Raw genomic sequence first — 15,620 nt, 5'->3', positions numbered from 1 at the left:
ACGCCACCCACTATTCAAATCCCCAATATTCAGAGGCCAAAGGCTAGTGGGAAAGGGACAGAGGATGAGTGACAGGCCCAGGTTGGTCGGGTCTGCAGCCTCAGTCCACCGGAACTACTGGCCAGCTTGATGCGGATTGCGGGTGGGGTGGGGTGGGAGTCCGCCTTAATGTCCCAGACAACCAACCTGGGGTCCAAGGAGGAGGAACGGTGGGGATGTGTGGAGATCAGGTTCTTTTATTTTTCATTAAAAAAAATTTTATACATTTATTCACTATAATTTACTTTATTTGTAAGTTGAATTTACCCAACATGAATACAATTGGACATATTTTCCTAGTTTTTCTAGTGTCTAGAAGAGTTTAAAGTTTTATTTTTATTTATTTATTTATTTATTTATTTATTTATTGAGAGGTTTTTGCTATAGGACACAAGCACTCGCCAGAAAGACAGAGGCAGAGAGACAGAAAGCGAGAAATCACCCCCCAGGGGGGATGGCCGCACCACAATCCCTTCTCCTCCATTCTCCTCTTGGGATCTTGGGCACGCATGCATATGTGCCCAGCGTGAATTTAAGCCACCAGGTCCGGGACTTGATCCGCGGTAGACTACATGGGAGTCCAGCAACATAGCCATTGCGCTAACTGCTGGTCCTAAGATTTTATTATTTCTTCCTTAAATTTTTGTGTTTGGTGAAATACAGTGGTGGAAGTCATTACAGCCAGTATGGTTTGTGTGTGTTGGGGGGAGGGGGTATCAACAGTGAAAGGAGAGGACTAGCATTTATAATTATTGAGTAAATTTATTGTGCTTATACAAACACCTTTAGATTTTGTATTTCTCATGTCAATTTCAATAAATTTTTCCCAAAGAAATGACCCATTTTATGTAAATTAAAAATTCTGGCATAAAGTTTTCATAATATCATTTTCTTATGCTGTTAATATTTTAGAATCTATGGTTATGTTCCATTATTATCTGTACTATCGGTTACAGATCCTACTTTATATTTTTTCTTTGCTAGTGTTGCCATGGTACACTAATTTTATTTTATTTTTTCATAGTACCAACTCTGGCCAAAAGAAGCACAGAAATGTGAGGCACCTATGGTGAATTGTCTCCCAGCAGAAGGAACTTTACAAATCCAGTCATAATAATACCTCACCCAAGTGGTAGGTCCTTGATACAAACTTTGTCAAGTGGTTGTCCAGCTTTCTTGAGTGTTTGAATTTATAATCTCAGAGTAGCCTATTCTGTTATATTTAGATACACTAAAGATTATTTCTTTTCATCTCTCTAGGCCATCTACATTTTTCCCTCATGGGACTCACTTGTGATTATACTGTCAGAATGGCATTTTTGTAACATTTCCACCCTCATTAGCCATCTTTCTTCCCAGTGTCTATTCACAAGAAATCACATTCATCTTCTTCTAAGTTTACATATCTGCCTCCCCTTATGTAGGATATATGTCTACTCCAAGCATAATCTGGCTGTCATGACCTTCAACTTGGTCACATTTTCACAAGTTCTTTTTCACTGACTTTATCGACCAATTCTTCTTTCTTGTTAGAATCCAGTTCAGAATAGTTTCCTAAATGTTTAAGATCTGTCTACATATTATTTTAGCAGAACAAAATCTTCATACTATCTAATTTCTATCTCCTGTCATTTCTATTTATAAGATTTTGTGAGCATCTTTGGGATAGTATCATCCAATTTTTGCAGTAAGTTCCACCAGCCACAGCCCATTACTCAACCCTGCTTTAATTTCCACTTATTTGTTCTCTATTGTAGACATAACAGATGGTAGTGTATATCTCTAAAACCTTGAAATCAGAATCTAATTGTTGAATATTCTTATTCTGCCACTCAGTTGTAGGAGTTCCTTGGACAATTATTTAAAATCTTCAAGCCTCCTTACTAGTTTGCTTCTTTCATACATTTTTTACTTTCCTCTCTATTGTATACTAGTGTTTTGCCTAGTAAGTTATCATTGAGTTAATCAGTAATATTTTTTCTCTGTTTGTTTGTTTGTCTTCAGCGTCATACCAGAGCACAAATCTGATTTACCGTCTTTACTTCTAAAAGAATAAAGTTTGTTTTTATGCATTCTTCAACAAATCTAACAAGGGCTAGAACCTTGGAATTTGGTTACCTCTCAGTCCCTTTCATGAACACAGAGATGGCCACATAATAGGTGAATAACACCTTGTTAAAGGAAAGGGATCTTTTGAATCTACAGATGGTAAATCTCTTGGTTCTCTCTGCAACTCTTGTGTCTCCCAATGTCATAAAATGAGGTAAATGTGAAATATATGGTTGTACGTGCAAGACTTTGTTAACCACAGAGTAGCCACTTTGGTCTCTTCTAATGTATCATATATAAGACCATTCAGTAGAACCAGGCTGGTTTTTATAAGTGAATCAAATTGTTTACAAGCTGTGCAGTTGTGTAAGTTGATGCGTGTTATGTTTCTTCCCTAAGCGCAGGCACTCTACTCTGAGTACAGGAAGACTTTCTTTGGAGGAAGTTTTTTCTTTGTTTGACACTGCATGTAAAGCATAGAACTCAATATCTACTAGGTGCTCAGTAAATACTAATAAATATTTTAAGGACTCCTCTTCAGTGAAGCATCAGGGGTACTAGTGGTTAGACTGTTGGAATACTTGGCAGGCTCTTCAGAAAACCAAAGACTATACCTCTACTCACTTTTGTTAACTTGATCAAGGATACACCATGTTCCTAAAATGTTATTTTTCTCTTAGGGCAGCAACAGCCTGCAAACATCCAAGTGCTTGTGTGTGCATTTTTTTGTTCAGTTATCGGAATGTTTGTACCCTCTTCTTCTACTATCACTCTTATACCTACTGTGGTTTCTGGTTGTGTACACCTTCTCATTTGTTTTTCACATCCTTATCTTGTGCACAGAAAAGTACCCTACATATGAAAGTGTTATTATTTCCCCTGCTAGAGAGGCCAGATCCAGGTAACATATACATCTTCCCAGTGCCCAACTATTTCCACTTGCACTAAAATAGAAATTAAAGTACCCCTGATATAAATAAAGTGAGGAGACCTAGACATGGGGCAGATGATGTACAGCATATAACACTTTTATATCTATGGGTTTCTGGAGTTACTCATTGCTCCAATCATCTTGGGAGGTTACTATTAGTCTAGAATGGGATGGTGGGTGATGGGTATGAATAGTAGTGTTAGTGTAAGCTCTTATGAAGAAAATACTGAAGAAACAAAACCAAAAGCAAAATACAGAAAAAAATTGCAAGGTAGCATCAATTTATTAGGAAATAAACAAGGGAAACTCCTTGGAACTAAGGAGATAATAAGATGAGCATAGAAAGAAAACAAATGGGCACAAATTTAAGGAATGCATTGAGAAAATATTTATCATTTACTATCAAGGAGAGTTAAAGAAAAAGATTCAAGTTTTTGTTTATTTGTCCATTCTCTACAAAAAGGCAAACAACAGACAGTAGGATGATGGCAAAGCTGGAGAGTGATTTTGTTGTAGGACCTTGGTTGGTTGATGGAAAGTTAGAACATGGTAGGTGGTAGTAAGGGGATCAGCAGCAGCAGGGCTGGCCACAGCTGGATCCGCAGCCCTGGGCTAGGCAACCAGGCAGACAGACACAGGTGGGGAGGTAGCAGGTTCTGCGGCAGTACACGGGTCCAGAGCAGCAGGGCTGGCAGCAGCTGGACCCACAGCAGTTTGACCCACAGCCACAAGACCCACAGCAGGAGGGTTGACAGCAGCTGGACCCACAGCAGTTTGACCCACAGCCACTGGACCCACAGCAGGAGGGTTGGCAGCAGCAGGATCCACAGCAGCTGGGCCGGCAGCAGGTGGTCCTACAGCAGGTGGTTTGACAGCATGTTGGGAAGCAGCAGGATCCACCACAGCAGGGCTGGCAGCAGGTGGTTCTGCAGCACGTAGGCTGGCAGCAAGGGGAACAGCAGCAGCTGGTCATGGTGTTAGGTGTGGAGGGTGGGTTCCTGTTCACAGGTGAGTGTCCCAGAATCTGAGAACGCTTGCAATTCTTGGTCTTTTATCTACTGGATTGTCCTTCTGAGGACCAATAAACAGGCCTTTTCCTTGTTGTTTTACATGGCTCATGGGGAAATAGCCCAAAGAGGAAGCTGTTCCCTAAGTATTATAAATCTCTTGAAAATTATGCTTTATGCAGTTAATTGCTGATTGGGAACATTTCTAGAAATCATCATCAGCATCGTTCTTTTGATCATCATCTGGTCATGTGATAGTTCCTGCTGGCCTGGGGAGGGTCAAAGCAGTTGTTTTCCCCCAGCTTCTAACTTTGGCTGTATGTAGATTAAAAAATCTTCCTGAGGAGGGGCATGGTGTTGGTAAGTTCACAGACACAAATTAATTCCTTACCTAGGTCCTAGGCAATTTACCCAGAAAAATTTGATTATTCAAGTCTACAACAGCCATATCTACCTGTGGCAATCACTGCACATGCTATCTCAGTTTTATTAAATAAAAAAAAGAAAAGAAAAGATAGGTAGAGGTGGTTGGCTCCCCCACCCCCAATATTAAAATAAGCTTCTAAGCAGGAGAATAAAGGCAGAATCAAGCCACTCAGATTCAGAAAGCATCAGTCAATTTATGGCCTAACCCTGCTTACCAGCAGGATCGGTAACCTTACATAGAACTCTCCAAACTACATATTATTTGCTTTCATAAAATAAGAAAAAATATATGCCTCAGATACCTTCATTTAAAAAAAAGTATAATGTACTTTCAGAGAAGTGTAGATGTTATTAATATGTAGCTTGATCAATTATGACAAAGAGAATAGTGAATTAATCATTTATTTAAGAATGTAGCACTCATGTATACAATAACAAGTACCGTCATGCTTTTTTCTCTTTTCTTTTCTTTTTCTTTTTTTTTCCATTAGTGTCTTATTGTACGACAGGACCACAATGTATGAATGCATTCTTTGCTGATGGATATTTTTTTCTCCTCAGGGACTTTGGTGACTACCGCTGCTGTGAATATTTCTGTCCACATCTTAGTCTACCCATGTATGCATGTATGTGGAATATATAGTTCAATATAGTTCAAATGAAATTTCTGGGTTATAATTGCTATACATGTTCAGTATTAGTAGATACAGAAGATTTTGGAAAAAATTGCAAAGATGCATACATCTTATTGTTTATACTGATTACATCTTATTTATACCTGCAATTTTCACTCCTAGGCAGTAAGCATTCTGACTCTGTATCTATTGAGTAATATTTCATTATAGTTTTAATTTAAATTTCTCTGAAGACTCATGAGTTTGAATAACTTTACATATACTTATTAGACATTTGGATTTCTCTTTCGTGAGGTGCCAATCATGTCTTTTAAAAAATTCTTTATATAATTTTATTAATTTTTTCTATAGTTAGTTTATTTATTTATTTTATACAGTCAACCACTGTATATCATTACAGCTTATAAAATCAATTTTCCCAACATGAATATACTGTATATTAGTCCAATTAAAGCTATCATCATACATATTATCATTTTTTTCAAGAAAGGCAGTTTCAGCTTTAATAAATCAAAATTAAAAAATGTTGAGAGAACTTTGCTTAAGACTTAAAGCCAGGAAACGGGTTAGGATTCTGTTCGGATAGTAGCTACGTGGACGTGATGACAACTTAAGAGAAGACAAAACTCCTTAACTCTGAAAAACAACGCATAAAAGATAAGTAAAATATATTTTATCTGCATATGTGCAGATAATAAAAAGATCAGTAATATTTTAGTCAGAAGTCAAAAAACTCTGTTCTACCAGTTCAGATTCATGTGCTTTATCTTCTGTTGTGGTCCAATCTTTCCGTTTAAATTCTTTTTTTTTAATTCATTTTTTTTTTATTTTTATTATCATCATAATCTTCTTTATATTACATTGGATTACATATAACTTTACATTGTATTACATTGTTTTTTCAAAAGGGAATGCCATGCATGTCAGTCAGTACAGAGACATTAATCTCCCCACTTCAACATTCCATATCTTTTCTGTTTTCCCCAATCATTATTTTTATTATTCTAATTGTTTTTATAAAACAGTCAATTGCTATTTCTCGTTTTGCTTGTAAAAATACTTTGCCCATCATGAAATACTTCTCAGACCAATCCAGTTGAGAATACTATACATGTCATCATCAACAGTTAATAACCCCTATCTGTTTCTCACTAACGTCCTGTCTCTCTATTGTTCACTTGCTATCTTTCTCTATCCTCTTCTCTTCACTTACCCCATTCCACACTGTCCTATTCTCATTAAGTACCTTCACTGTGTTTATGTCCTCCGAATTTTTGCTCTCTATTATAGAGTGCGGATAGTCGGTATATATTGAGTGGATACATACAATATCTTTCTTTCATAGCCTGGCTTACTTCACTCAGCAATAGATCCTCCGTATCTGACCATTTTCTATCAAATTCCAGGGTCTTGGGGATACGTGGAGTTGCGGTAGGGTCGGGCCTGCAGCCTCAGTCCGCCTGGGGTCCGGAACTGCTGGCCGGCTCGATCCGGGTTTCGGGTGGGGAGGGGTGTGGGTTCGCCTTAAAGTCCCAGGCAACCAACCTGGAGTCCAAGGAGGAAGGATGGTGGGGATACGTGGAGTTGCGGTAGGGTCGGGCCTGCAGCCTCAGTCCGCCTGGGGTCCGGAACTGCTGGCCGGCTCGATCCGGGTTTCGGGTGGGGAGGGGTGTGGGTTCGCCTTAAAGTCCCAGGCAACCAACCTGGAGTCCAAGGAGGAAGGATGGTGGGGATACGTGGAGTTGCGGTAGGGTCGGGCCTGCAGCCTCAGTCCGCCTGGGGTCCGGAACTGCTGGCCGGCTCGATCCGGGTTTCGGGTGGGGAGGGGTGTGGGTTCGCCTTAAAGTCCCAGGCAACCAACCTGGAGTCCAAGGAGGAAGGATGGTGGGGATACGTGGAGTTGCGGTAGGGTCGGGCCTGCAGCCTCAGTCCGCCTGGGGTCCGGAACTGCTGGCCGGCTCGATCCGGGTTTCGGGTGGGGAGGGGTGTGGGTTCGCCTTAAAGTCCCAGGCAACCAACCTGGAGTCCAAGGAGGAAGGATGGTGGGGATACGTGGAGTTGCGGTAGGGTCGGGCCTGCAGCCTCAGTCCGCCTGGGGTCCGGAACTGCTGGCCGGCTCGATCCGGGTTTCGGGTGGGGAGGGGTGTGGGTTCGCCTTAAAGTCCCAGGCAACCAACCTGGAGTCCAAGGAGGAAGGATGGTGGGGATACGTGGAGTTGCGGTAGGGTCGGGCCTGCAGCCTCAGTCCGCCTGGGGTCCGGAACTGCTGGCCGGCTCGATCCGGGTTTCGGGTGGGGAGGGGTGTGGGTTCGCCTTAAAGTCCCAGGCAACCAACCTGGAGTCCAAGGAGGAAGGATGGTGGGGATACGTGGAGTTGCGGTAGGGTCGGGCCTGCAGCCTCAGTCCGCCTGGGGTCCGGAACTGCTGGCCGGCTCGATCCGGGTTTCGGGTGGGGAGGGGTGTGGGTTCGCCTTAAAGTCCCAGGCAACCAACCTGGAGTCCAAGGAGGAAGGATGGTGGGGATACGTGGAGTTGCGGTAGGGTCGGGCCTGCAGCCTCAGTCCGCCTGGGGTCCGGAACTGCTGGCCGGCTCGATCCGGGTTTCGGGTGGGGAGGGGTGTGGGTTCGCCTTAAAGTCCCAGGCAACCAACCTGGAGTCCAAGGAGGAAGGATGGTGGGGATACGTGGAGTTGCGGTAGGGTCGGGCCTGCAGCCTCAGTCCGCCTGGGGTCCGGAACTGCTGGCCGGCTCGATCCGGGTTTCGGGTGGGGAGGGGTGTGGGTTCGCCTTAAAGTCCCAGGCAACCAACCTGGAGTCCAAGGAGGAAGGATGGTGGGGATACGTGGAGTTGCGGTAGGGTCGGGCCTGCAGCCTCAGTCCGCCTGGGGTCCGGAACTGCTGGCCGGCTCGATCCGGGTTTCGGGTGGGGAGGGGTGTGGGTTCGCCTTAAAGTCCCAGGCAACCAACCTGGAGTCCAAGGAGGAAGGATGGTGGGGATACGTGGAGTTGCGGTAGGGTCGGGCCTGCAGCCTCAGTCCGCCTGGGGTCCGGAACTGCTGGCCGGCTCGATCCGGGTTTCGGGTGGGGAGGGGTGTGGGTTCGCCTTAAAGTCCCAGGCAACCAACCTGGAGTCCAAGGAGGAAGGATGGTGGGGATACGTGGAGTTGCGGTAGGGTCGGGCCTGCAGCCTCAGTCCGCCTGGGGTCCGGAACTGCTGGCCGGCTCGATCCGGGTTTCGGGTGGGGAGGGGTGTGGGTTCGCCTTAAAGTCCCAGGCAACCAACCTGGAGTCCAAGGAGGAAGGATGGTGGGGATACGTGGAGTTGCGGTAGGGTCGGGCCTGCAGCCTCAGTCCGCCTGGGGTCCGGAACTGCTGGCCGGCTCGATCCGGGTTTCGGGTGGGGAGGGGTGTGGGTTCGCCTTAAAGTCCCAGGCAACCAACCTGGAGTCCAAGGAGGAAGGATGGTGGGGATACGTGGAGTTGCGGTAGGGTCGGGCCTGCAGCCTCAGTCCGCCTGGGGTCCGGAACTGCTGGCCGGCTCGATCCGGGTTTCGGGTGGGGAGGGGTGTGGGTTCGCCTTAAAGTCCCAGGCAACCAACCTGGAGTCCAAGGAGGAAGGATGGTGGGGATACGTGGAGTTGCGGTAGGGTCGGGCCTGCAGCCTCAGTCCGCCTGGGGTCCGGAACTGCTGGCCGGCTCGATCCGGGTTTCGGGTGGGGAGGGGTGTGGGTTCGCCTTAAAGTCCCAGGCAACCAACCTGGAGTCCAAGGAGGAAGGATGGTGGGGATACGTGGAGTTGCGGTAGGGTCGGGCCTGCAGCCTCAGTCCGCCTGGGGTCCGGAACTGCTGGCCGGCTCGATCCGGGTTTCGGGTGGGGAGGGGTGTGGGTTCGCCTTAAAGTCCCAGGCAACCAACCTGGAGTCCAAGGAGGAAGGATGGTGGGGATACGTGGAGTTGCGGTAGGGTCGGGCCTGCAGCCTCAGTCCGCCTGGGGTCCGGAACTGCTGGCCGGCTCGATCCGGGTTTCGGGTGGGGAGGGGTGTGGGTTCGCCTTAAAGTCCCAGGCAACCAACCTGGAGTCCAAGGAGGAAGGATGGTGGGGATACGTGGAGTTGCGGTAGGGTCGGGCCTGCAGCCTCAGTCCGCCTGGGGTCCGGAACTGCTGGCCGGCTCGATCCGGGTTTCGGGTGGGGAGGGGTGTGGGTTCGCCTTAAAGTCCCAGGCAACCAACCTGGAGTCCAAGGAGGAAGGATGGTGGGGATACGTGGAGTTGCGGTAGGGTCGGGCCTGCAGCCTCAGTCCGCCTGGGGTCCGGAACTGCTGGCCGGCTCGATCCGGGTTTCGGGTGGGGAGGGGTGTGGGTTCGCCTTAAAGTCCCAGGCAACCAACCTGGAGTCCAAGGAGGAAGGATGGTGGGGATACGTGGAGTTGCGGTAGGGTCGGGCCTGCAGCCTCAGTCCGCCTGGGGTCCGGAACTGCTGGCCGGCTCGATCCGGGTTTCGGGTGGGGAGGGGTGTGGGTTCGCCTTAAAGTCCCAGGCAACCAACCTGGAGTCCAAGGAGGAAGGATGGTGGGGATACGTGGAGTTGCGGTAGGGTCGGGCCTGCAGCCTCAGTCCGCCTGGGGTCCGGAACTGCTGGCCGGCTCGATCCGGGTTTCGGGTGGGGAGGGGTGTGGGTTCGCCTTAAAGTCCCAGGCAACCAACCTGGAGTCCAAGGAGGAAGGATGGTGGGGATACGTGGAGTTGCGGTAGGGTCGGGCCTGCAGCCTCAGTCCGCCTGGGGTCCGGAACTGCTGGCCGGCTCGATCCGGGTTTCGGGTGGGGAGGGGTGTGGGTTCGCCTTAAAGTCCCAGGCAACCAACCTGGAGTCCAAGGAGGAAGGATGGTGGGGATACGTGGAGTTGCGGTAGGGTCGGGCCTGCAGCCTCAGTCCGCCTGGGGTCCGGAACTGCTGGCCGGCTCGATCCGGGTTTCGGGTGGGGAGGGGTGTGGGTTCGCCTTAAAGTCCCAGGCAACCAACCTGGAGTCCAAGGAGGAAGGATGGTGGGGATACGTGGAGTTGCGGTAGGGTCGGGCCTGCAGCCTCAGTCCGCCTGGGGTCCGGAACTGCTGGCCGGCTCGATCCGGGTTTCGGGTGGGGAGGGGTGTGGGTTCGCCTTAAAGTCCCAGGCAACCAACCTGGAGTCCAAGGAGGAAGGATGGTGGGGATACGTGGAGTTGCGGTAGGGTCGGGCCTGCAGCCTCAGTCCGCCTGGGGTCCGGAACTGCTGGCCGGCTCGATCCGGGTTTCGGGTGGGGAGGGGTGTGGGTTCGCCTTAAAGTCCCAGGCAACCAACCTGGAGTCCAAGGAGGAAGGATGGTGGGGATACGTGGAGTTGCGGTAGGGTCGGGCCTGCAGCCTCAGTCCGCCTGGGGTCCGGAACTGCTGGCCGGCTCGATCCGGGTTTCGGGTGGGGAGGGGTGTGGGTTCGCCTTAAAGTCCCAGGCAACCAACCTGGAGTCCAAGGAGGAAGGATGGTGGGGATACGTGGAGTTGCGGTAGGGTCGGGCCTGCAGCCTCAGTCCGCCTGGGGTCCGGAACTGCTGGCCGGCTCGATCCGGGTTTCGGGTGGGGAGGGGTGTGGGTTCGCCTTAAAGTCCCAGGCAACCAACCTGGAGTCCAAGGAGGAAGGATGGTGGGGATACGTGGAGTTGCGGTAGGGTCGGGCCTGCAGCCTCAGTCCGCCTGGGGTCCGGAACTGCTGGCCGGCTCGATCCGGGTTTCGGGTGGGGAGGGGTGTGGGTTCGCCTTAAAGTCCCAGGCAACCAACCTGGAGTCCAAGGAGGAAGGATGGTGGGGATACGTGGAGTTGCGGTAGGGTCGGGCCTGCAGCCTCAGTCCGCCTGGGGTCCGGAACTGCTGGCCGGCTCGATCCGGGTTTCGGGTGGGGAGGGGTGTGGGTTCGCCTTAAAGTCCCAGGCAACCAACCTGGAGTCCAAGGAGGAAGGATGGTGGGGATACGTGGAGTTGCGGTAGGGTCGGGCCTGCAGCCTCAGTCCGCCTGGGGTCCGGAACTGCTGGCCGGCTCGATCCGGGTTTCGGGTGGGGAGGGGTGTGGGTTCGCCTTAAAGTCCCAGGCAACCAACCTGGAGTCCAAGGAGGAAGGATGGTGGGGATACGTGGAGTTGCGGTAGGGTCGGGCCTGCAGCCTCAGTCCGCCTGGGGTCCGGAACTGCTGGCCGGCTCGATCCGGGTTTCGGGTGGGGAGGGGTGTGGGTTCGCCTTAAAGTCCCAGGCAACCAACCTGGAGTCCAAGGAGGAAGGATGGTGGGGATACGTGGAGTTGCGGTAGGGTCGGGCCTGCAGCCTCAGTCCGCCTGGGGTCCGGAACTGCTGGCCGGCTCGATCCGGGTTTCGGGTGGGGAGGGGTGTGGGTTCGCTTTAAAGTCCCAGGCAACCAACCTGGAGTCCAAGGAAGAAGGATGGTGGGGATACGTGGAGTTGCGGTAGGGTCGGGCCTGCAGCCTCAGTCCGCCTGGGGTCCGGAACTGCTGGCCGGCTCGATCCGGGTTTCGGGTGGGGAGGGGTGTGGGTTCGCCTTAAAGTCCCAGGCAACCAACCTGGAGTCCAAGGAAGAAGGATGGTGGGGATACGTGGAGTTGCGGTAGGGTCGGGCCTGCAGCCTCAGTCCGCCTGGGGTCCGGAACTGCACTTTTTCCGTTTAAATTCTGAAAGATAATGTTAAACTCTGGACTTGTCCCTATCATTAAGCTGGCCATTTTCTTAGTTGTTTTTGAACTCTTATTTCTGTGTGTCAGACTTTAGTTTTCCTGAGATAGCACTCCTTTCAGAACTTCTTGGAGAACTGGTCTGGTGTCGGTAAATTCTTTCAGGTTTTGTTTATCTGAGAATGTTCTTATCATCTCTTCCCATATGAACCATAATCTTGCTGTATGTAGTATTTTTGGTTGAAATTGTTTTCCACTCAACAGATTGATTTCTAGCTTTCTATCTCTCCATCTCTCTCTGTCTCTCCAGCAAGCACACATAGCCTACAGCAAAATTCTTTTAAAAAACCCCAGAAACTCAGTTTTGGTATTCCAAGTTAGTAATTCTTTCCTCATCTCTATACATGCTGTGATTTGTTTTTCTTATTATTTACAGATATTTTTTAAAAAAAATATCAGATCTCTCTTCTCCACTACTTGCCCCTTTGGGGATTTTGGGTATGCATGCACATATGCCTGCATTTGTTAACCATGATGTCACAGGCTGGCCCTTTCCCTATTAGTTATACCAAATATTTTATTTGTTTTAAAAATTATTTCTTTATTTTTTCAAAGAAGGAAAAAAGAATTAAATAACATCATGACTATATAACATGAAAGAACAATGAGATGTGGAAGTTGAGTTGGTCATCTAATTGCTTTTTATTATTTCCATGAAATCAAGGTATCAGAAACAGATAAACAGCTCCTCAAGTGAAAAAATCTAACTTTTGGATGGATCCAGATTTATGTGTTGGGTACTAACAGAATTATTTTTCAGATTTCAGCTTTCAAGCCTTCACAGAGAGATATTAGGAGGTTTTCAAGTTAGTAAGAGCTTGCAATCTGCAAAATACTACAACAGCCCAAGCTGAGCTATGAGAAGATTTTGAATTAGCAAACAAAGAACTTTCTCAGGGAGGGTGAAATAGTCTTGGAATCCTTATTATTATTTCTATAACTTCAAAATATTCTTCATGTGTCTGGGAATATTTCTATACATATTCATTTTAGTAGGACAAAACATACTGTTCCATTTGTTTCTTCATCTAACCCTCTCCCCCTGTCACTACTACCACCATACACACACACACACACACACACACACACACACACATACACACACACACTTACACATTTCCTAATAAGTTAGTTCTGGACATAACAAGATTCTTGTAGACAGAATAATGGCCCCTCAAAGATGTGCATGCCTTAATCCCCTTGTGAGTATGTTACATAGCTAAATGGATTTTGCAGATACAATTAAATAAGAATTTTAAGAGGGGAGATTATCTTGGATTATATAGGTGAGTCTAATGCAATCATAAGAGTTCTAATAAGGAAAAGAGGGAGATAGGGCAGTTAGTGATAGGATGATAGAAGTAGAGGTCAGAATGACATGGGGTCAGGAGCCATGGGATGTGTCAGACTCTAGAAGTTAGAAAAGGCAAGGAAATGGAGGAAATTGATTCTGTCCTAGCACTTCTAGAAGTAATGCTTCTCTGACAACACCTTGACTTTAGTCCAGTGAGACCCATTTTGGACTTCTAATCTCGAGAACTATAAGATAATAAGTTTGTGTTACTTAGGCCACAGAGTTTGTGGTAATTTATTATAGCAGTAATAGGAAACTAACACTGCCAATTTTTCTATGCCTAAATTTGACATTGATGTGATTTCCTATAATGACCTTTGTCTTAGTCAATCTTGTGCTGTCATAACAGAATACATGAGACTGGGTGACTTATAAAGAACAAAAAATTATTTCTTCCAATTCTGGAAGAGGGAAAATCCAAGGTTGGGTGACCTTTATTTGGCATGAACCTTCCTACTACATGATCCCATGTTGGGCACAAGGGCAAGGGAGCATACACACAAGAGAGAGAAGGGGCCAAACTCATCCTTTAATCAGGAACCCAATCCTTCAAAAATAAATCCACTCCCTCATTAAAGACATTAATCCATTCCTGAGGGCAGAGACCTCATGACCTCAGTACTGTTGCATTGGGGTTAAATGTTCAACACATGAACTTTGGGGGGCACTTTCAAATGATAGTAACCTTTTGAGGGGTGTTCTTATACATCTCAAGTAAACTATCCATGCATTGCAGAGTTTGGGCTTAAGGCCCATTTTTTTTTCTTTTTCTTTTTTTTGTAGAGGTGTTTGCTATAGGGTGCACGTGCTTGCCAGAAAGAGAGAGACAGAAAGAGAGAAATCACCTCCTGGCGGCATGGCCACGCTGCAATCTCTTCTCCTCCACTCTTCTCTCGGGATTTTGGGCACACACACACACATGCGTCCAGTGTGAGTTTAAGCCATGGGGTCTGGGACTCAAACTGCAGTTGACTACATGGGAGTCCAATGACATAGCCATTACACCAACTGCTGGTTCTTATTATTTTTTTATTTCTTTTAAAACACATGAGCAAAATCTAAGTGTGCTATTTCTGGATTCTTTGTTGAGGGTAGAATTCAAAAAGCAGTTCTTTTGACAACAAAACAACAAGGAAAACAAACAAATCATTGAGCTTTTTCTACTTTGAAAATAATTGAGTAAACAAGACCAATAACCTGAAATTAAGCCAGGTGTTTTCCACAGTATAATTATGTTTAATCAGTACTTTTAGACATTGTTTTATATTCAACTCAAATCATGGGAAGAACTTAACTCCTCAACTCAACTGATGGAGATTTGTGAAAAAGAAAGTAAGTCACACACAGCAAGCTGGTCATGTCAGATTGTCACTTGATGGACAAAAATAGTAAGGGTTTTTGAAGAAAAATAGATATCACTTAATTTTATATTTAGTTTTTGGAAGTAAGATACATAGGATATAAATAAATTATGTCACCCAAAATATAACTTAAAACATCATAAATTAATCCATGTTATGGCATAAATTCAATTACTCTAGATCTTCATGAAGCAATAACATAAGTGAAGTTGGATTACAAGTTGGGTCTAAAGTGAGGTATTAACTACACAAACAGAGATAAAAGAAATAATATTTTCCTCTGGACACAGAAATTTAAAATGTAATAAGAGGAACTATCAATAGAAACAAAGTATGCAAAATCATGTTCAAGGATTGTGTAATTTACTATAACTTGATTGAAGATATGTTAAAGAAGAATATGTAGCTTTTAAATGAGATGGGGCAGAAAAGAGAGGTCTACTTTGTGAGCTTGGAGTAAAGAAAAAATATCAAAATAAATGCTCATAGAGTTCAACCAGAAACTGCATGGGATGATGTGTTGCACTCTGAGTCTGACCATTTCTGTATGGCAAAGTGTATGCATCACATGCCATTAAGTATTCAGTTCAATGAAGTTCCATTTCCTTCCTTAAACAGCAGCAAAATAAAACAAACTTCTGAGTTATGATTGGTCTCTCTGCACAGGTATGTCTGTGAACATTCCAGTTCTTAATACAGCTGGATTGTTAAGAATGTACATAAAGAACCTCTACTATATGTATTTGAGGATGACACATACCAGGTATCCTCAGGTGTCAGGTATGCCCTGCTGGGTGCACTGAAGAACTTCTACACCTCTCAAGGAGGTGGGACCAGCAGTTAGCATAATGGCTGTGTCGCTGGACTCCCATGTAGTTGACCATGGTTTGAATCCCAGACCTGGTGGTCACGCCCCTAGAGATGAATGGAAGAAGGGATTGTGGTGTGATCTTCCCCCCGGGGGGTGATTTCTCACTTTCTATTTCTCTGTCTGGTGAGCACACGCGCCCTATGGCAACAAACCTCTCAAAAAAAAAAAAAAAAACAAA

General features: G+C 46.6%; 1 protein-coding gene across 1 annotated transcript; it reads right to left on the bottom strand.

Moving 5' to 3' along the window:
* Positions 1-3,587: 3,587 nt before the first annotated feature.
* On the bottom strand, positions 3,588-3,992 carry LOC102473858 (keratin-associated protein 9-9-like). The gene has a single exon (XM_006156041.1). It carries the CDS (start codon positions 3,990-3,992, stop codon positions 3,588-3,590), a length of 405 nt encoding a protein of 134 aa, XP_006156103.1.
* Between the last annotated feature and the right edge of the window lie 11,628 nt (positions 3,993-15,620).

The sequence above is a fragment of the Tupaia chinensis genome, unplaced genomic scaffold (assembly GCF_000334495.1).
Source record: "Tupaia chinensis unplaced genomic scaffold, TupChi_1.0 Scaffold000477_1, whole genome shotgun sequence".
Classification (NCBI taxonomy): domain Eukaryota; kingdom Metazoa; phylum Chordata; class Mammalia; order Scandentia; family Tupaiidae; genus Tupaia; species Tupaia belangeri.
Note: the sequence above shows the minus strand (reverse complement) of the source record. Positions and strands in the feature narration are given on the sequence as shown.